The 16,582-nt window shown below is 41.9% G+C and overlaps 1 protein-coding gene across 2 annotated transcripts in view; it reads right to left on the minus strand.

The window, feature by feature from the left end:
• SLC24A2 (solute carrier family 24 member 2) overlaps positions 1-16,582 on the minus strand; it is a gene marked incomplete at its 5' end in the record, with an annotated part of 113,253 nt that overhangs the window by 39,178 nt on the left and 57,493 nt on the right. For both annotated transcript variants that reach the window (XM_082013797.1, XM_082013796.1), the window contains one exon: positions 15,447-15,555. In XM_082013797.1, coding sequence (XP_081869923.1) covers positions 15,447-15,555 — 109 coding nt within the window. The remainder of the gene's footprint in view (positions 1-15,446; positions 15,556-16,582) is intronic.

Genomic DNA, 16,582 nt, shown 5'->3' on the forward strand with positions numbered 1-16,582 from the left:
CTCAGACTGATTTGAAGTACTTTTTGAAAAAACACTGAATTGGAAAAAGCTCTCAGCTTTTAAAATAAACTTATTTTAAATTGAACTGGAAATCTGAAATACTGTGATAAAGTGTACTTGAAAAAATACCCCAAAATCCAACACTATTAAAATTTGATAATTCCAGTTTCATGAATGTGTTACGCAGTTCCCATGGGGAGGTCACAGTAGACAGACTGGCTGACAGCCAGTACCTGCATCGCTGCTGGTCACATGAAACAAAGAGGATGCAGAGACGCAGCTTAACAGCTGATCCTTGGCAGTGTCAGTCATTGAATTAATTTGTTCCCTTCTGCATATTTTTACACCAGAGGAGAACAGAGAGTTCCTAGTAATCCCGTATGACATTCCTGAAGGATTACAACAACATTTGCCTTACTACCTACTGTTGTCCACTGTGTATATAGGCACCATGCCACCAAAGTAAACAGAAAGAATAATGTTGTTAATCAACAGTACTACATTATTTGTAAATTCAAACTGTATTCGAGACAGTCAGCATGGCTGCACCAAGGGCAAGCCCTGACTGACCAACACAGTGGCCTTCTATGATGGGGTGACTACACCAGCAGACAAAGGAAGAGCTATGGATGTCATCTATGTGGACTTCTGAAAGGCCTTTGAAACGGTCCCCCACAACATCCTTTACTCTAAATTGGAGAGACAGGGATATGATGGGTGGACTATTCAGTGGAAGGTGAACTGATTGCATGGTCGCATCCAGAGTGTAGTGGCCAATGGTTCAATGTCCAGATAGAGATCAGTGACAAGCGGTATCACGCTGGGGTCTGTACTGGGACCAGTACTCTTTAATATCTTCATCAATGACACAGACAGTTGGATCAAGTGCACCCTCAGCCAGCTGGCAGATGACACCAAGCTGAGTGGTGCAGTTGACATGCCTGAGGGACAGGATGCCATCCAGAGGGACCTGGACAAGCTTGAGGAATGGGCTCATGTGAACCTCATGAGGTTCAACAAGGCCAAGTGCAGGGTCCTGCGCCTGGGTTGGGGCAACCCCCAGTATCAGTACAGGCTGGGGGCTGAAGAGATTGAGAGCAGTCCCATGGAGAAGGACTTGGGGGCACTGGTGGGAGAAAAGCTGGACATGAGCTGGCAATGAGCACTCGCAGCCCAGAAGGCCAACTGTATCCTGGGCTGCATCCAAAGCAGCGTGGCCAGCAGGTCGAGGGAGGTGAGTCTGCCCCTCTACTCTGCCCTCGTGATACCCCACCTGCAGTGCTGCATTCACCCCTGGAGCCCTCAGCACACGAAAGACATGGACCTGTTGGAGTGGGTCCAGAGAGCGCCACAAAAATGATCAGAGGGATGGAACACCTCTCCTGTGAGGACAGGCTGAAAGAGTTGGGATTGTTCAGCCTGGAGAAGAGAAGGCTCTGGGGAGACCTTATTGCAGCCTTCCAGTACTTTTAAAGGGGGCTTGGAAGAAAGATGTGGACAAACTTTTTAGTAGGATCTGTTGCGATAGGACAAGGGGTAATGGTTTTAAACTAAGAGAGGGTAGGTTTAGACTAGATATAAGAAAGAAATCTTTTATAATGAGGTCGGTGAAACTCTGGCACAGGTTTGCCAGAGAGGTGGTATATGCCCCATCCATGGAAATATTCCAGGTCAGGATGTATGGGGCTTTGTTCGGGGAGATCTAGATGAAGATGTCCCTGCTCACTGTGAGGGCGTGGTTGGACTAGATGGCCTTTAAAGGTCCCTCCCAACATAAACTAATCTATGATTCAAGGAAATAATATTCCTAATTACTCAGTTTATTTTCAGTGTTTATTCATTATTGTAGGTACACTCCGTGGTGAAATACTAATTTCTGCCTCTTAAGTATAGAGCCCCAGGCTGACTTAGAAGTAAAGTGCAGCCAGTACTTCTCGTTGCTCTCCTGCTACAGAGAGCTCAGATACAGGCTGCAGTTGTCCCTAGTTACGTCAGAAATGAGCCTGGCTCAGAGTTTCTCAAAATACTGGTAAGACATACAGCTATTTTAGAGATAGCAACCTGCATTGATAAAGGTGTTTATTCCTTAATGAAAAATGTGAACTCAAGAGTCTCAAAACAAGGTAATGCATTGTGGGTTTCTTTGCCAAGCATAACATTTTCACTTGGCATAAAAAACATATTTGTATGAAAATTCATGTCACATTTCTCCAAGGTAATTAAGCAACTTTAAAGTTGACATATCTTTTATTCAAAATGAAACTGCTAAAGAGAAATCACTGAAAGCAATCCCTGCATTTTTAGTGCAATTCCACTGTTGCATTTACTTGACCTTCCCTGTGTTCAACTTCCACAGTCATGAAGGCATCAAGGCATAATCCTTTATCAGCATCAGTATGAGCTTTGCTTAAAAGGAATTGTGAGGCATTCTGGAACAAGCAGATGGACAGCATATATTTTTTCTGAGTTTTCATAGCCATAAATTCAACCTACCAAAAGGTTGAATATGTAAGACATAAGGGAGAAGTGAAATGAGAGTGTAAGGGCTCAAAACTGATAATAAAATTGGAGATGAGCATGCAGCCAAGAACTGCAACTTAAAAGCAGGAAAATAATTATTAAAAAGATTGTAAATATGAAGCCTCACCGAGTACTGAAGGCAGAAGAGAATTTTTGTGCGAGAGGTTGTACGCATAACTCTGCATGAAAGAATTAAATTCTGCATGAAAGTCTGCAAGTTCCTAACAGTCAAAGATATTAATTTGGTAATCCACTCTTCCCCTTTACATCTTTCTGATATGACCTCTGATTTACACTTACTGCTGTCATCATACTTTACAGAATCTCCTTTTATTATTTGCATTTTTTTAAAAGAAAGCTGAGGAGTTAGGCAAAACAACTTAGAGGAATTAATTTTATAACATCAAGGAGGACTAGGTTTTCCTTCCCTAATCTTTACTGCTGTTTTAGCTGTCATGGTCTTGAGAAAATTCAGTTAGATGATTTGTTTTCACCAATGATGTTAGGTTAGGAACAAAAACTCTCAGTGCTAAAAACCTGTGAAAAACCTAGCCGGGATTAACATTACGGATGTAAAATGAGAGCCCTAACCCCTAGCAGATCTTTAATAAAAGATAATGCCTTTGTACATAGACTATGTGAGGCAAAGCACAAAAAATCCCACCAACTGAAGGATACCAGGCATTGTGAATTTTAAAAAGGAAGAATTCTTTTGAAATAATTATATTTCAGTGAATATCATCTTAAATTTTACTCCCACCTTTTATGAACTCCATAAATCTCTTAATTTTCTCATAGAGTACTTATATCCCACCTGGGATAGACCGGTACTGCTGTGGGAGTTTGCATATATTATCACTGTAGAATACAGAGGAGAGAAAACAAATGTTGATTTAAAAAGCAAAAGTCTTTTTCTCCTATTGCCTCCAGATAATCCAAACTATGCAAGTTACAATTAAATGTTGTAGCCTACATTTTAACTTATGGACCTTCAAGCTGCCAGTTCTTGAAAAATGAAGGCTTTGCCATTAAGTTCGTGCAGCAGAAAACGCAAAAGAACCTCCTTTAATGCTGAGTAGTACAGTAAATAATAACAGCTGCATGCATTTTAGAGTTACATCTTTTTGGATTATGCTACTACCAATGCTGCTTTATTAACATGCCTAAGCAAATAAAGAAAATAATATAATGGAGACTTTCAGGTACTTGAGCAGTAACCAGTACATTGGGAGTAACTAAATTATGTAATGCTTTGTGCATTTGAGCTCTAAAAATACATGTGGTCACCTTTCATCTTCAAATTGCAAGACCTCTACTCCTGTTCTCTCTCCTCACATGTCCTTACTCTGTTTTTTATTGTAGGCGTTTCTGTCCTGATAATAATCTTACTTAAGTTGTCTGCTTTTATTATAATTAGTTTATTGCAAATTTTAACAAATTGCAATATGAATAGAAATACAAATAAAATTTATACGATCGTATCAGTAGAGCTCTGGGCAGCTCAGGGTAGTCACAACACCCAGAAGCAAGATCTGCCTATTACTTTGACCATGGAGAGGTTTACACAGCACCGGGCAGCAGAAAGAGTTCAACTATCTCCACGGGAGAAAAGGATTCTCGCTTACGAGTTGGGGGCTCATGGAGAGGGCTTTAAACTAGATTCAAAGGGAGAAGGGGATGAAACCAGATGAGCCTAGGGGCGACATGCCAGTGTTGGGGGTGAAATCAATAGCCCAGCTCAAGTGCACCTACACCAATGCACGCAGCATGGGCAGCAAACAGGAGGAGCTGGCAGCCATTGTGCAGCGGGACACAGCTATGACTGCCATCACAGAAACACAGTGGGATGACTCTCATGACTGGAGTGCTGCAATGGATGGCTATAAGCTCTTCAGAAGGGATAGGCATAGAAGGAGAGGCGGTGGGGTGGCTCTGTATGTTAGGGAGTGTTTTGATTGTATAGAAATCAATGACTCTGATGACAAGGTCAAGGGTAAGGGTGAGGGGAAAGGCCAACGAGGCAGATGTCCTGCTGGGTGTCTGTTATAGACTACCCAATCAGGATGAAGAGGCAGATGAAGCATTCTACAAGCAACTGGCAGAAGTCTCACAATCGCTGGCCCTTGTTCTTGTAGGGGACTTCAATCTGCCGGACATCTGCTAGAAGTATAACACAGCAGAGAAGAAACAGTCTAGGAAGTTCCTGGAGTGTGTGGAACATAGATAACTTCCTAAGACAGCTGGTAAGTGAGCCCACCATGGGAGGTGCCCCACTTGACCTGCTGTTTACAAACAGAGAAGAACTGGTGGGAGATGTGGTGGCTGGAGGCCGTCTTGGCCTCAGCGACTATGACATGATAGAATTCTCAATTCCCGGTGCAGTAAGGAGGGGGGTCAGCAAAACCACTACCATGGAGGGCAGACTTCAGCCTGTTCAGGTCACTGGATGACAGAGTCCCTTGGGAGACAGTCCTGAAGGACAAAGGGGTCCAGGAAGGCTGGACAGTCTTCAAGGAGCAAGTCTTAAAGGCACAGGAGCAGGTGGTCCCCATATGCCACAAGATGAGCTGGTGGGGAAGACGACCGGCCTGGCTGAACAGGGAGTCTTGCTGGGACTCAGGAAAAAAGGAGAGTTTATCACCTTTGGAAGAAGGGGCAGGCAACTCAAGAAGAGTACAAGGATCTTGCTAGGTCATGCAGAGAGAAAATCAGAAAGGCAAAAACCCAGCTAGAGCTCAATCTGGCCATGGCTGTAAGGGATAACAAATCCCTTCTTACAAATATATTAACAACAAAAAGAGAGCCAAGGAGAATCTCCATCCTTTATTGGATGTGGGGAGGAACACTGTCACCAAGGATGAGGACAAGGATGAGGTACTTAATGCCTTCTTTGCCTCAGTCTTTAATAGCCAGACCAGTTACCCGCAGGGTATTCAGCCCCCTGAGCTGTAAGACAGGGATGGAGAGCAGAATAAACTCCCCATAATCAAGGAGGAAGCAGTCAAGGACCTGCTACGCCACCTGGACACCCACAAGTCTATGGGACCAGATGGGATGCATCCAAGAGTACTGAGAGAGCTGGTGGAGGACCTTGCCAAGCCACTCTCCGTCATTTATCAGCAGTCATGGTTAACAGGGGAGGTCACAGACATCTGGAGGCTTGCCAATGTGACACCCATCTACAAGAAGGGCTGGAAGGAGGATGCAGGGATCTACAGGCCTGTCAGCCTGACCTCTGTACTGGGGAAGACTATGGAGAGGTTCATCTTGAGAGTTCTCACAGGCATGTGCAGGACAACCAAGGGATCAGGCCCAGTCAGTGTGGGTTTCCTGCTTAACCAACCCGATCTCATTCTATGACCAGGCGACTCACCTAGTGGATGAGGGAAAGGCTGTGGATGTTGTCTACCTGGACTTTAGTAAAGCCTTTAACACTGTCTCCCACACCATTCTCCTGGAGAAATTGGTGGCCCCTGGCTTAGACAGGTGCACTCTTTGCTGGGTAAAGAACTGGTTGGACGGCCGAGCCCAGAGAGTTGTTGTGAACAGTTGATATCCAGTCACAAGCGGTGTTCCCCAGGGTTCAGTTTTGGGGCCTTTTTTTTAAACATTTAGCTGTTTAAAATCTTCCCTGGGAAAAAGCTTTCTTCTTGCTAATGGCTGTGCAGAGAACCGTGCCACTGAAAGCTGAGCTAGCAATGTGCCCTTGCAGCAAAGGTGGCCAATAGCATCCTTGGCTCCATTAGGCAAAGCACTGCCAGCAGGTCGAGGGAGGTGATACTTTCCCTCCATGCAGCGCTGGTGAGACATATCTGGGTGCTGGGTCCAGTCCTGGGCTTGCCAGTACAGGATAGCTGTGGACACACCGGAGGAAGTTCAGCACTGAGCCACAAAGATCATGAAGGTACTGGAGCATCTCTCATATCAGGAGAAGCTGAGAATGCTAGGACTGTTCAGCCTGGAGGAGAGAAGGCTCAGGGAGATCTTATTCACATGTATAAATACCTGATGGGAGGGAAAGAAGAAGAGGGAATGAGAGTCTTCTCAGAAGTGCCCATTGACAGGGGAAGAGTCAATGGGCACAAATGAAAAAAATAGAAAATTCCATCTGGACACCCTTCACTGTGATGATGGTCAAACACTGGAATGGACTTCCCAGAACAACTGTGGAGTCTCCATTTGTGGAGATATTCAAAACATGACTGGACTGGGCAACCTGCTCCAGCTAGTCCTGCTTGAGCAGGGGGTTGCACTAGCTGAATTCTGTAATTCAAGAGGTCCTTCCAACCTACGTGAAAAAAAAAGAATTCTGTGAAAGCTAGCTGCATAAAGAGGGTATGAATATCTGCCTTTGTAAGACATGACATTCCATTTTGAAGGTAAGCCTAATTGCCCTTTTTATATCAGACTGAGGTACCACGGGACAGAGATAAAAGGAAGACACTAGATTATAACTAACAGCTATTAATTCGTATGTGAGCCTGGCAGGGAGCCCCCATCTTCTCTGGCATAAGTCCCTTGCAAACATTTCAGCCTTCAGCAGAGGAGAAAACCAAAATGCTCTGAGCCCCCTGCTCAGAGGGCTGTTTTACCCTTGTGGGCCAGAAGAGGAAGCAGGAAATGTTACAAACTGCGTAAGAACAAGTGTGCAAGAAGAAGGATGCTGAGCTCCTTTGCAAGTTCATGGGTATGCCTAAAGGACACTCAAGAATGATGAATTATCTACAGCAGAGATAGTTAATAACATACGTAAGTATTTTTATTAATTTTTTTTTCTAGATTTGCAGATTTCCTCCTGTTATATAAAATGCTGTAGTGCTTATAAGCCACTGCAGAATTATTTCTTTCATTTTTGGCATGGTGGTAGGAAGTGCACTGAATCATCCTGAATCATCCATGCACTGGAACTGAGACAAGTGGAACTGCTCAGGTTACTTCAGCAATGCAGGAGCTGAGCATTACCCACGAGCTGGTGTAAGCCAAGCTGCCTGGCCTTACTTCTCCAAGGATTCAACAAATAAACAGCTTCGGCCAAAAAAGGTTCTGCATGAGAGTGAGCACAGACATGATGGTGCTGCTTACGTAGGACAAGGGAAGGATAAGAGCACAAGGGTTTTGCAAAATGAGACCAAAGCTGGGAGACTGCTGAGTGACCAGGCAGGTGAAGGTTACCCAACTTTTGTCAGCTGTCTTCAGGGTAAGCTGACATTTTTCATGACATCTCAGAAAAGAACACAAGTAGCAGCAGCAAATTAAGCAAAACAGTCTGAGGTGAATGGAAAAGCTGGGAAATTCTTAAGATCAGTTTCTAGGAACACAACAGGATCTAGTGAGTAATTATAAATAACTCACTACTATGTCAAAAACTTTGAGGATCACATCACACTAATTTTCTGAGAAGCATGAATGCAGGTTTCTGTTTTTTCTTTCTCAGAGCAGACAGTGACAGTACTGTATTTTTCTGATTCAGTGAAGGAAGTGGCAGAATTGTCAGCTCAGCTTTATGTAACAGAAGGTTACTTCTCTCACCGATAACATGAACCATATTTATGTTTTATAAAAAAACAAAGGATATAAGACAACAAATTTTCTGCAGAAGTACATCCTGTAGTTTTCCACTTTGGAAATAGGACTAGAGATGGGAATAGGAGAGAATTGCCAAACCTACCTACTTCTGACTGGGGACTGAGCCATGACAGAGATTTGTATCACACTCATTTTCACGCAGAGGATGCCACTTGCATTTGAGTTATATCCTTGTCACATGGGAGCAAGGGAGTCAGCATCTAGCTAAATCCTCCCTTGCATAAGACGTTTTGTTGGCCTGTGGCACCTTATCAGCAGACAGAAAATGGATGGCATGATAAGGAAAAGATCTCATCTTTTGATGAGCTAACGCTGTGCAAGAAAAGAAAAGTAGCTTCAGTTGCACTGGTGCTCTGAATCCTGACTTCACTCCTGTTATCTTCCCTTTTCAACAGAGTACCTGTAGGAGCCTCCAGAGAGGAAAACCTCCTTCCACAATCCCAATGGAATCACTCTTTAAAGTAACCTACAGCTTGTAGGGCCAAGGTAGGCTTCGTATTCATGGCAGACGCTTTCATACAAAATACTTTCTGTAATTTTCCTTCCCCTGCTCCCACTGCAAAACAATAGGCCTCTTCTATTAAAACATGTAGAGAGATCTTTGTAAATCCTACTCTTCCATAACCCAGGAATAACCCTGTTTCAAAACTGGGACTAAGGCATCTGAGGTACAGGATTCAGAAGAAAAAAAGCCACAGATGATCAATGATCGCCATGATTTATGTTCGAGTTTCTGGGATTTTGGATTGGGGCCTGACCAACACAGCAGGTCTGATGATGCCATACTTATTCATATGGGTAATACTGTTATGAACAGTCCAGCTCACTACTCAGTGAACAAAGGATTGCCAGACCAGCACTTAAGCAGAAGCAAATATGGCACAGGATTTCCTAGGGATTAATGGCTGGCTGGAAGTTGATGATAGCCTGATGCATAGGCAGCGATTAATCTTAATCCTCAGAAAATTATCTGTACCGAGGTCATTATTTCTGTAATAAGATAAACGCAAGCAAAAAACTAATGTCATACAGATATTTATATTTTTAATGAACAATGAGGTTTGAACTGTAATGTAAAGTTCACATCCCATTAATAAATACCCTACACATTTGCCTGTTAGAGTGCCTGAACTCTTATCTTTGCAGAAGCTTTATGCTGAGACCAAGATTTTGAAGAGAAGCCTTCCTTGTCTTAGACTGTTAAATCCACAGCATGGCTGCACACCTGCCTGAATGCAAAGTGCCAAATGTCCAGATCCCACTGACATCAGATGTAACTCATCTGTCAATGACTCAATGGTGGGCTGAACACTTTGCAAGGTCACTGATTCCAGAGAGTTTACAAGCTGGCTTTCTGGAGACAGGCACAAGCCATGGCAAAACGCCGTTTGGGTGGAAAGGAAAAATGAAGGACAGGTTCACAAGTGTATAACTGTGTATCAGGATTGCTCTGTTTATCTACATTTTGTGGAAAGTAAAAACTTCTTAAGGTAATTTCTCTCTCATTTAATATTTTCCTACTTACAATCAAGTGCATTTTTTAAGAATCTCTCAATAAAGTAGAGGTTCGTTCTGACTTCACAAATGAATTATTCAAGACTAAACATGATGAGCTGGTTTTCTATAAATACATTGCATGTTAATGTAAAAATAACACTGTGTAGGTCAAGCTGACCTTTAATAGACAGCCCATTTATACATTGTATACTGCTTATGCTATCAAGAGGACTTAGATGGGACTTCTTTTCTGCCAGCTTTGCAAAGCCCACGCAAGTCCAAATGACAGCGTGAGTTGCCTTTTCATGCCCCCTTTCTCCTTGCAATTATTCAAGAGAATGTAACAGCGAACTTTATTATTGACGTAAAGAGAAAGTAAAGATGGATCTTCCAGCAGCAGTGCAACAACTGGAAATTTTACTTCTAATGGCAACTTTTGACCTGGAAGCTGTGAAGAGTCAAGCACAGAGCTCCCAGACTTCATAAGGGTTTTTCCAGAGACTGAAAACCCAGTTCACTTGGCTGTGCCAGATGCAGGGCTGCTGATGTCTGTTTAGGAAGTGTTTCGACTGATGGACCCAGCAGCCCAGAAGGAGAGCAAGCGCTGACGAAGCTGTCCTACAGAAAAAGGGTGAGAGAAGGTGGGTGCAGATGAGCGAGATGAGTATGAGGAAAGGCAAAGGAAGTCAACAGCAGCAAAACTGGGAAAGAGGAAATGAAAGAGGGAGGAGGACAGAAGGAGAATGCCCAAGTGCAGGGGGTGCCAGAGTCAGCTTTTATTTACGCCTTTCACACCTTTTTCTTTTGAGAATGGCACTTTTTAATGGTTTCATACACTCTTCTTTTGCTGTAGAACCAACAAATACAGCTAATGATGCAACGTTTTTGACCTGTTGACCTAAGTCGTCATCTGGCAGAAATACTGAGGGGATCTAAGCTGACTAAAACAGGACAGAAAAATGCTCAGAACCTCTTTCTGCTATTCCTTTGAGTCTGATCCATACTCACATTAAATGATTGGAAGAAAACCTTTGACCTCAGAGGTCATGCACCAGGTCCACTGTCTTTCATTACATGAAGTGCAACAGAGCTAATATCCTTTTCTTACACAAAACTCAAAACTAACACGCATCACTCATTTATTTCTTCATTATGTCTGGGATTTTTTTGTAGTAGGAAAGGGTGTGTGAAGTGGAAAAAGCCATGTGGGCCAGAGAAGGCACCAGGTAATCCTTTACGTTTCTACAGTCCCCCAAATGATGGGTTTATAGAGCAAAGGATTGCACTTCTCAGATGCTTCTGATAAATACTATCCTTTCTTTTAATTCTTAACAATGAAATGCTATGAGCTTAAATAATTATTTAGCTGGCATGGTAAAGGTCTGTTGAAATAAACATGATGCATCAGTTGATTGTTTGATGTTCATTATACACAGGAAGATTAAAACACAAGAACATGGTGAGAGTTTGGTAGGTAAAATTCATACAGAGCCAAATACATAATCAATATTGTATACAGCAGGTACCCATAGCCATAATCACACATATTTTTAAATTGAATGTCAGATTCAAGTACAATGCCATCCAAATTTGTTAACTAGTATTACCTACCTTGGCCAGCCACAGTATTTACATCAAACTAAAATACTTTTTCTTATCTGAGTATAGAATAATGAATGTGGATGCTTAAAAGCTCAAAATCTCAGGAAACAATATGAGTGTTCAGTGCAGATATCCAATACTCCCTGTCTGCCTTCCAAACTGACTGCAGTGCAAAAGATCTTGAAAGCCAAGTCTGCCTACAAATGAGATGGTGCCTCAGAAAAAGTTAATGACTACAATGTGTGACTGAAAAGTGGGTGGATTCTTTTTCACATTTCTCCTACACATCTGGTTGTATTTGTAAAAAACTAAAACCAGAGCTCCTCATGCAAAAATATTTATTGAATGGCACTCCTATATTGTCTCTTTCATGCTCTCATTAATTAAAATTTGAATTTTGTGAAGTCAGTGGAAATTTGAAAGATTAGCTCCTTTGAAATTAACACCAACTTAGATAACTGCACATACATAGGCTATCTTCCAGTGTCTTCTTGGCCATTTCTTCATGAAAGTTGTGCATTAAAATACAATATTTAACTGCAAATATAGACAGATTTTTTTTTCCCTTTGTAAATTTTAACTCATTGTGTCAGTTTTAATGAAACATGCAGGTGGTTACTGCCTTGCACTAATTTAAAGGCTACAAGACCTTTCTATTCCATTTTTTGAAGATTATTAATTCCAGGACAAATGTAAGAGTTTGGAGAGGAAAAAAAACCAAAAAAGTCAGTAAAGTACTATGAGCAAAGAAACCCTGGAGAAAATTTTACTGGAGTAATTTAAATAAGATTTATCCATTGCAACCATCTCTATCAATCCACATTGACCTCAAGTGTTTTACTGGCATAATGAAGAACAGCATTGAGTTACCAGATAAACTTGGTTATAATACCTAATTTTCAAAAGTGCTGGGCGTCTGTGTCTCCCATTATGGATTTCAGATTTCAAAACCCTTTTTTCCTGCACTGTCATGACGGCAGAAGCCTCTGGATCACACTACATGGTGCAAACTTGCTACAGGGGAAAAGTAGTGAGGAAAGGTCTGCATGCTGAAGAAGTTATGTCTAGGAAACAAGTGAAATAAGCTTGAGCAATGGAAAAACACCTGACAGCTGATGTTTTTTCTAAATCTTCATTAAGTCCAAATTGAATTCCAGTCAACATTTGCACCTTTCCTGCAGTCTTCAATCTGTCCTAAAGGTTCTGTCCCTGCTAATGGGATATTCCCAACCTGCTTCTGTCCTCTCTTGCTTTTAAAAATTAGAATCATAGAGTCACAGAATCATAGAATGGTTTGGGTTGTAAGGGACCTTAAAGATCATCTAGTTCCAAACCCCCTGCATAGGCAGGGACACTTTCCACTAGACCAGGTTGCTCAAAGCTCCATCCTTGAACACTTTCATGGATTGGTGTCATCTGCAAACTTGCTGAGGTGCACTCAATCTTACTCTCCATGTCACTGACAAAGATGTTAAACAGCGCTGGTCCTAATACTGACCCCCAAGGAATGCCACTCATCACTGGCCTCCACTTGGACATCGAGCTGTTGACCACAACTCTTTGAGTGCCATCATCCAGCCAATTCCTTATCCACCGAGTGGTCCATCCGTCGAATCCACGTCTCTCCAATTTAGAGACAAGGACGTTGTGTGGGACAGTGTCAAATGCTTTGCACAAGTCCAGGTAAGGGATGTCAGTCTCTCTTTCCCTATCCACTGATGCTGTCACCCTATCATAGAAGGCCACCGAACTTGTCAGGCACGATTGACCCTTAGTGAAGCCATGTTGGCTGTCACCAATCACCTCCTTATTATCCATGTGCCTTAGCACAGTTTCCAGGAGGATCTGCTCCATGATCTTGCTGGGTACAGAGGTGAGACTGACTGGCCTCTAGTTCCCCAGGTCTTCCTTTTTTCACTTTTTAAGAATGGGGGTTACGTTTCCCCTTTTCCAGTCAGTGGGAACTTCATCAGACTGCCATGACTTCTCAAATATGATGGATAGCGACTCAGCAACTTCATTCACCAGTTCCCTCAGGACCCACAGATGCATCTCACCAGGTCCGAGGGACTTGTACACCTTCAGATTCCTTAGACGGTCATGAACCTGATCTTCTCCTGCAGTGGGTGGTTCTTCATTCTGCTAGTCTCTGCCTTTGCCTTCTGCGACTTGGGCGGTGTGGCTTGAGCACTTGCTGGTGAAGACTGAGGCAAAAAAGTTGTTAAGTACCTCAGCCTTCTCCGTATCCCGGATAACCAGGTCTGTTTACTTCTGGAGAGGACCCACATTCTCCCTAGTCTTCCTTTTATCACCAACATATCTATGGAAGCTATTCCTGTTGCCCTTGACATCCCTGGACAGATTTACTTCTACCACGGCTTTAGCTTTGCTAAGTCTTGAGTGCTTGGACAATTTCTCTGTATTCCTCCCAGGCTACCTGTCCTTGCTTCCACCCTCTGTAGGCTTACTGTTTTTGTTTGAGTTTGTTCAGACGCTCCTTATTCTTCCATGCAGGCCTCCTGGTGTTTTTGCCTGACCTCCTCTTTGTTGGGATGTATTGCTCCTGATACTTCTCAGACTGTTCCTGGTTGTATCACTGGTGCCCACATGAAACAATAGCAGTGGATAATAGTTGGTGGATTGTACAAGGCTGGGTAGTCTCTTGGTGGCACCCCTAATACGAGTCTCTAATAAACAGCACACCTCTCTAGAGAGAGAATGCGTCAGGTCAGCAAATGGGTGCCTACGTACCTCTCAGAAGACAGTCGCCTACTACTATCACTCATCATTTTTTCTTAGTTGTGCTGGTTTGCTTATTTGATGAAGTCTTTTTACTGCTTCAGATGATTGTTATTTTTGTTTGTGTTAGCACTATTTGAGACACCAGATGCATCCACAGCCCAGGAGCTTAGGATTGTAATGAAAAATTACAATTTTTCATTAAAAAGTAAAAAATTGAGTTTGGAAGTCCTTTCTTCCTCTAGCAGAGTGGAAAGATTGGCTACCAAGTGGGTAAAGATAAGACTTACTGGGTACAGCAGTTAGAAAGTCTGCTCGCCTGGTGTAGTGATGCAAATAAAGGAAGCCAAATATATAACTGCAATAACTTTCTTATGTCCTTTTTCAGTATTTAATGGGAATAGGTTGGGCACAGTCTGCTGATGACTCCACTCTAACAGGCAACAGACTTTGGCAGTGAATAGTGCAGTATTAACCAAAAAGAGAAGTGATGTGAATGATTCAAAGTAGAAATAATGGTGTGGAGATTGCTAGGGCTAAAATTGTCCTTGTGTTGACAAAATGAGTGTCAGCTTCAGCTTTTGAAGAGGGAAATGGAAAACTAGATTTGCCTTGCCCAAGAGATATAGAGCAATTTAAAAAGCTGTATGGAAAGTTGCAATGAGAAACATAAAGGAACTTAAACACAAGGAAGTGCTACATATACCTTTTGATCATTGAAGTTTGGAAGGTCTCACTGTTAGTAATATTTTATGTCTCTTTAGTCCCTCACAATTCCTTCACAAGTGCTATTTCTCAAGACATTTATTACTACAGCAAGAAAAGTCCTACAGATACACGTTCACTAAATAAACACCTGGCCTTGAATTTTTTTGGAGGTCTACCAGAAGCTGAGATTCAAACAACCCCACCGTTGCAAAGCAGTTATGGTTTTCCTCCTAGTTTCTCAAAGAAAAAGAAAAATTACACCACACTTGGATAAAGCAAGCAAACTGTTAACATGCATGTAACACAGAGTGATGTTCGTTGTTTTTTTTCTAATGTCAGCGTTAAACCACCCAAAGTCAAACCAGCACTTTTCTTTCCTATATTCCATACGACAAATTACCCACCATTCTGGCTGTATTTTTCTGATGTACTAAAATCAAAAACAGGAAAGAAAACATAAAAAACCTCTGCAAAAGTACAAGAGGATAGAATTTTTGTAACTTTTAAATTGCTGCTGAAGCCAGAGGCAAAACAAAACAGTAGTTATGATATGCATCAACCAAATGACCAGTTTTAGTTAGCACCACAATGAACACATCTCCTAAGTTGCAAGTCTTAGTGGGACTATGTACACCATGCCATAAGATTGCAAAACTCTCTCGGAAAATTCTGACACACTCAGAAAAGACTGGTGAAAGCAACAGAAGTGCAAAAAATAGTTTCATGGGCAGAAGGGAAAAGGAAAGCATTTGTTTGCTCTTGCAACAGAAAACCAAAAAAATTAATAGGAATACCTTCAGCAAGAGGGTCAAGTGTGTGAATCATGAGCTGGAAGATGCTGTTCCTCATTAGACTGTTGTGGAGAGATGCAGAGCTTCCTCCACGCTGGAGCCGTGGCTTGGTCTAGGTGAAAAAATAAGGGAAAGAATGTAGGGTTTTTTTGTTGTTTGTGTGGAAACAGGCCTGAAACACTATGAATTAATCTCACATCTCACTACACAGTGAAACATTTTCAACCATCCTCTATAGCAGATTATATTAAACTTTACACTGTATTAAACATTGCCATATATATAGACAATTTCTCTGGAGATGATGGATCATCAGATTAGTCATTAGTCTCCCAGGGCTCAGGAAAAGAGCAGGGAAAAAAGAATCCTCCTCTGTGAAAACTCTTAAAATGTTAAGAAAATAAAAACCTCATACTTGGATCAAGAATAATTCATAAGTTGTTTCTTTGTAGAAACTTGTGGTTGAACCCCTGAAGTAAGTTCTAATTTTTATTGCCTCTGTACATTGCAAATGTGCATATTATCAAAATTATGGAGAAAAAGGGCAGAGAGTACCCTTTTTTAATGGCAAAATCCTAAAGTTCAGTTAGAGTAAAACATACTCCTTGCTTTGGTTCAATCCATTAAGTACTGATTGCAAAACCAGATTTCAAGTGTGGGTAAGTCAGTGCAGACACCTGCAGCAATGGAGCTAATATACAAGCATCTTTTACGTGCTTTTAAAGAAATTTAAAACATATTCTGAGGATCTTTTCCCCCTGCCATTGTCCAGTACAGTAATTGATGCATTTAATATATCACCTAGATAAGGCTGCTCTGTGGATGGCTGTCTGCTTGTTTTGATAAAAAGGATAATTAGAGCCAACAGACCAGTGACTAAGATGACCCTGAAATCCAATTATAGGGAAGAAACAACCCTAAAGAAAATAGTATTTTGCAATAGTACATGGTACATGGATTAATCTTTGCTGTCATACAAATACTAAATGAAAAATGACAGAAACTGAATAAGAAAATTAATTCACCGCTTTATCACTGGAAATAAATTATTTAAATTCAAGCGAAGCATAGGAGGGGGAAGAAATCCCTGTAATTTAGAATAATGCTGATGTGTGCCAAGCCAAAGTAAGACTTGTCTC

Source organism: Phaethon aethereus (genome assembly GCF_964289735.1).
Source record: "Phaethon aethereus genome assembly, chromosome: Z".
In the NCBI taxonomy this organism is placed as follows: Eukaryota; Metazoa; Chordata; class Aves; order Phaethontiformes; family Phaethontidae; genus Phaethon; species Phaethon aethereus.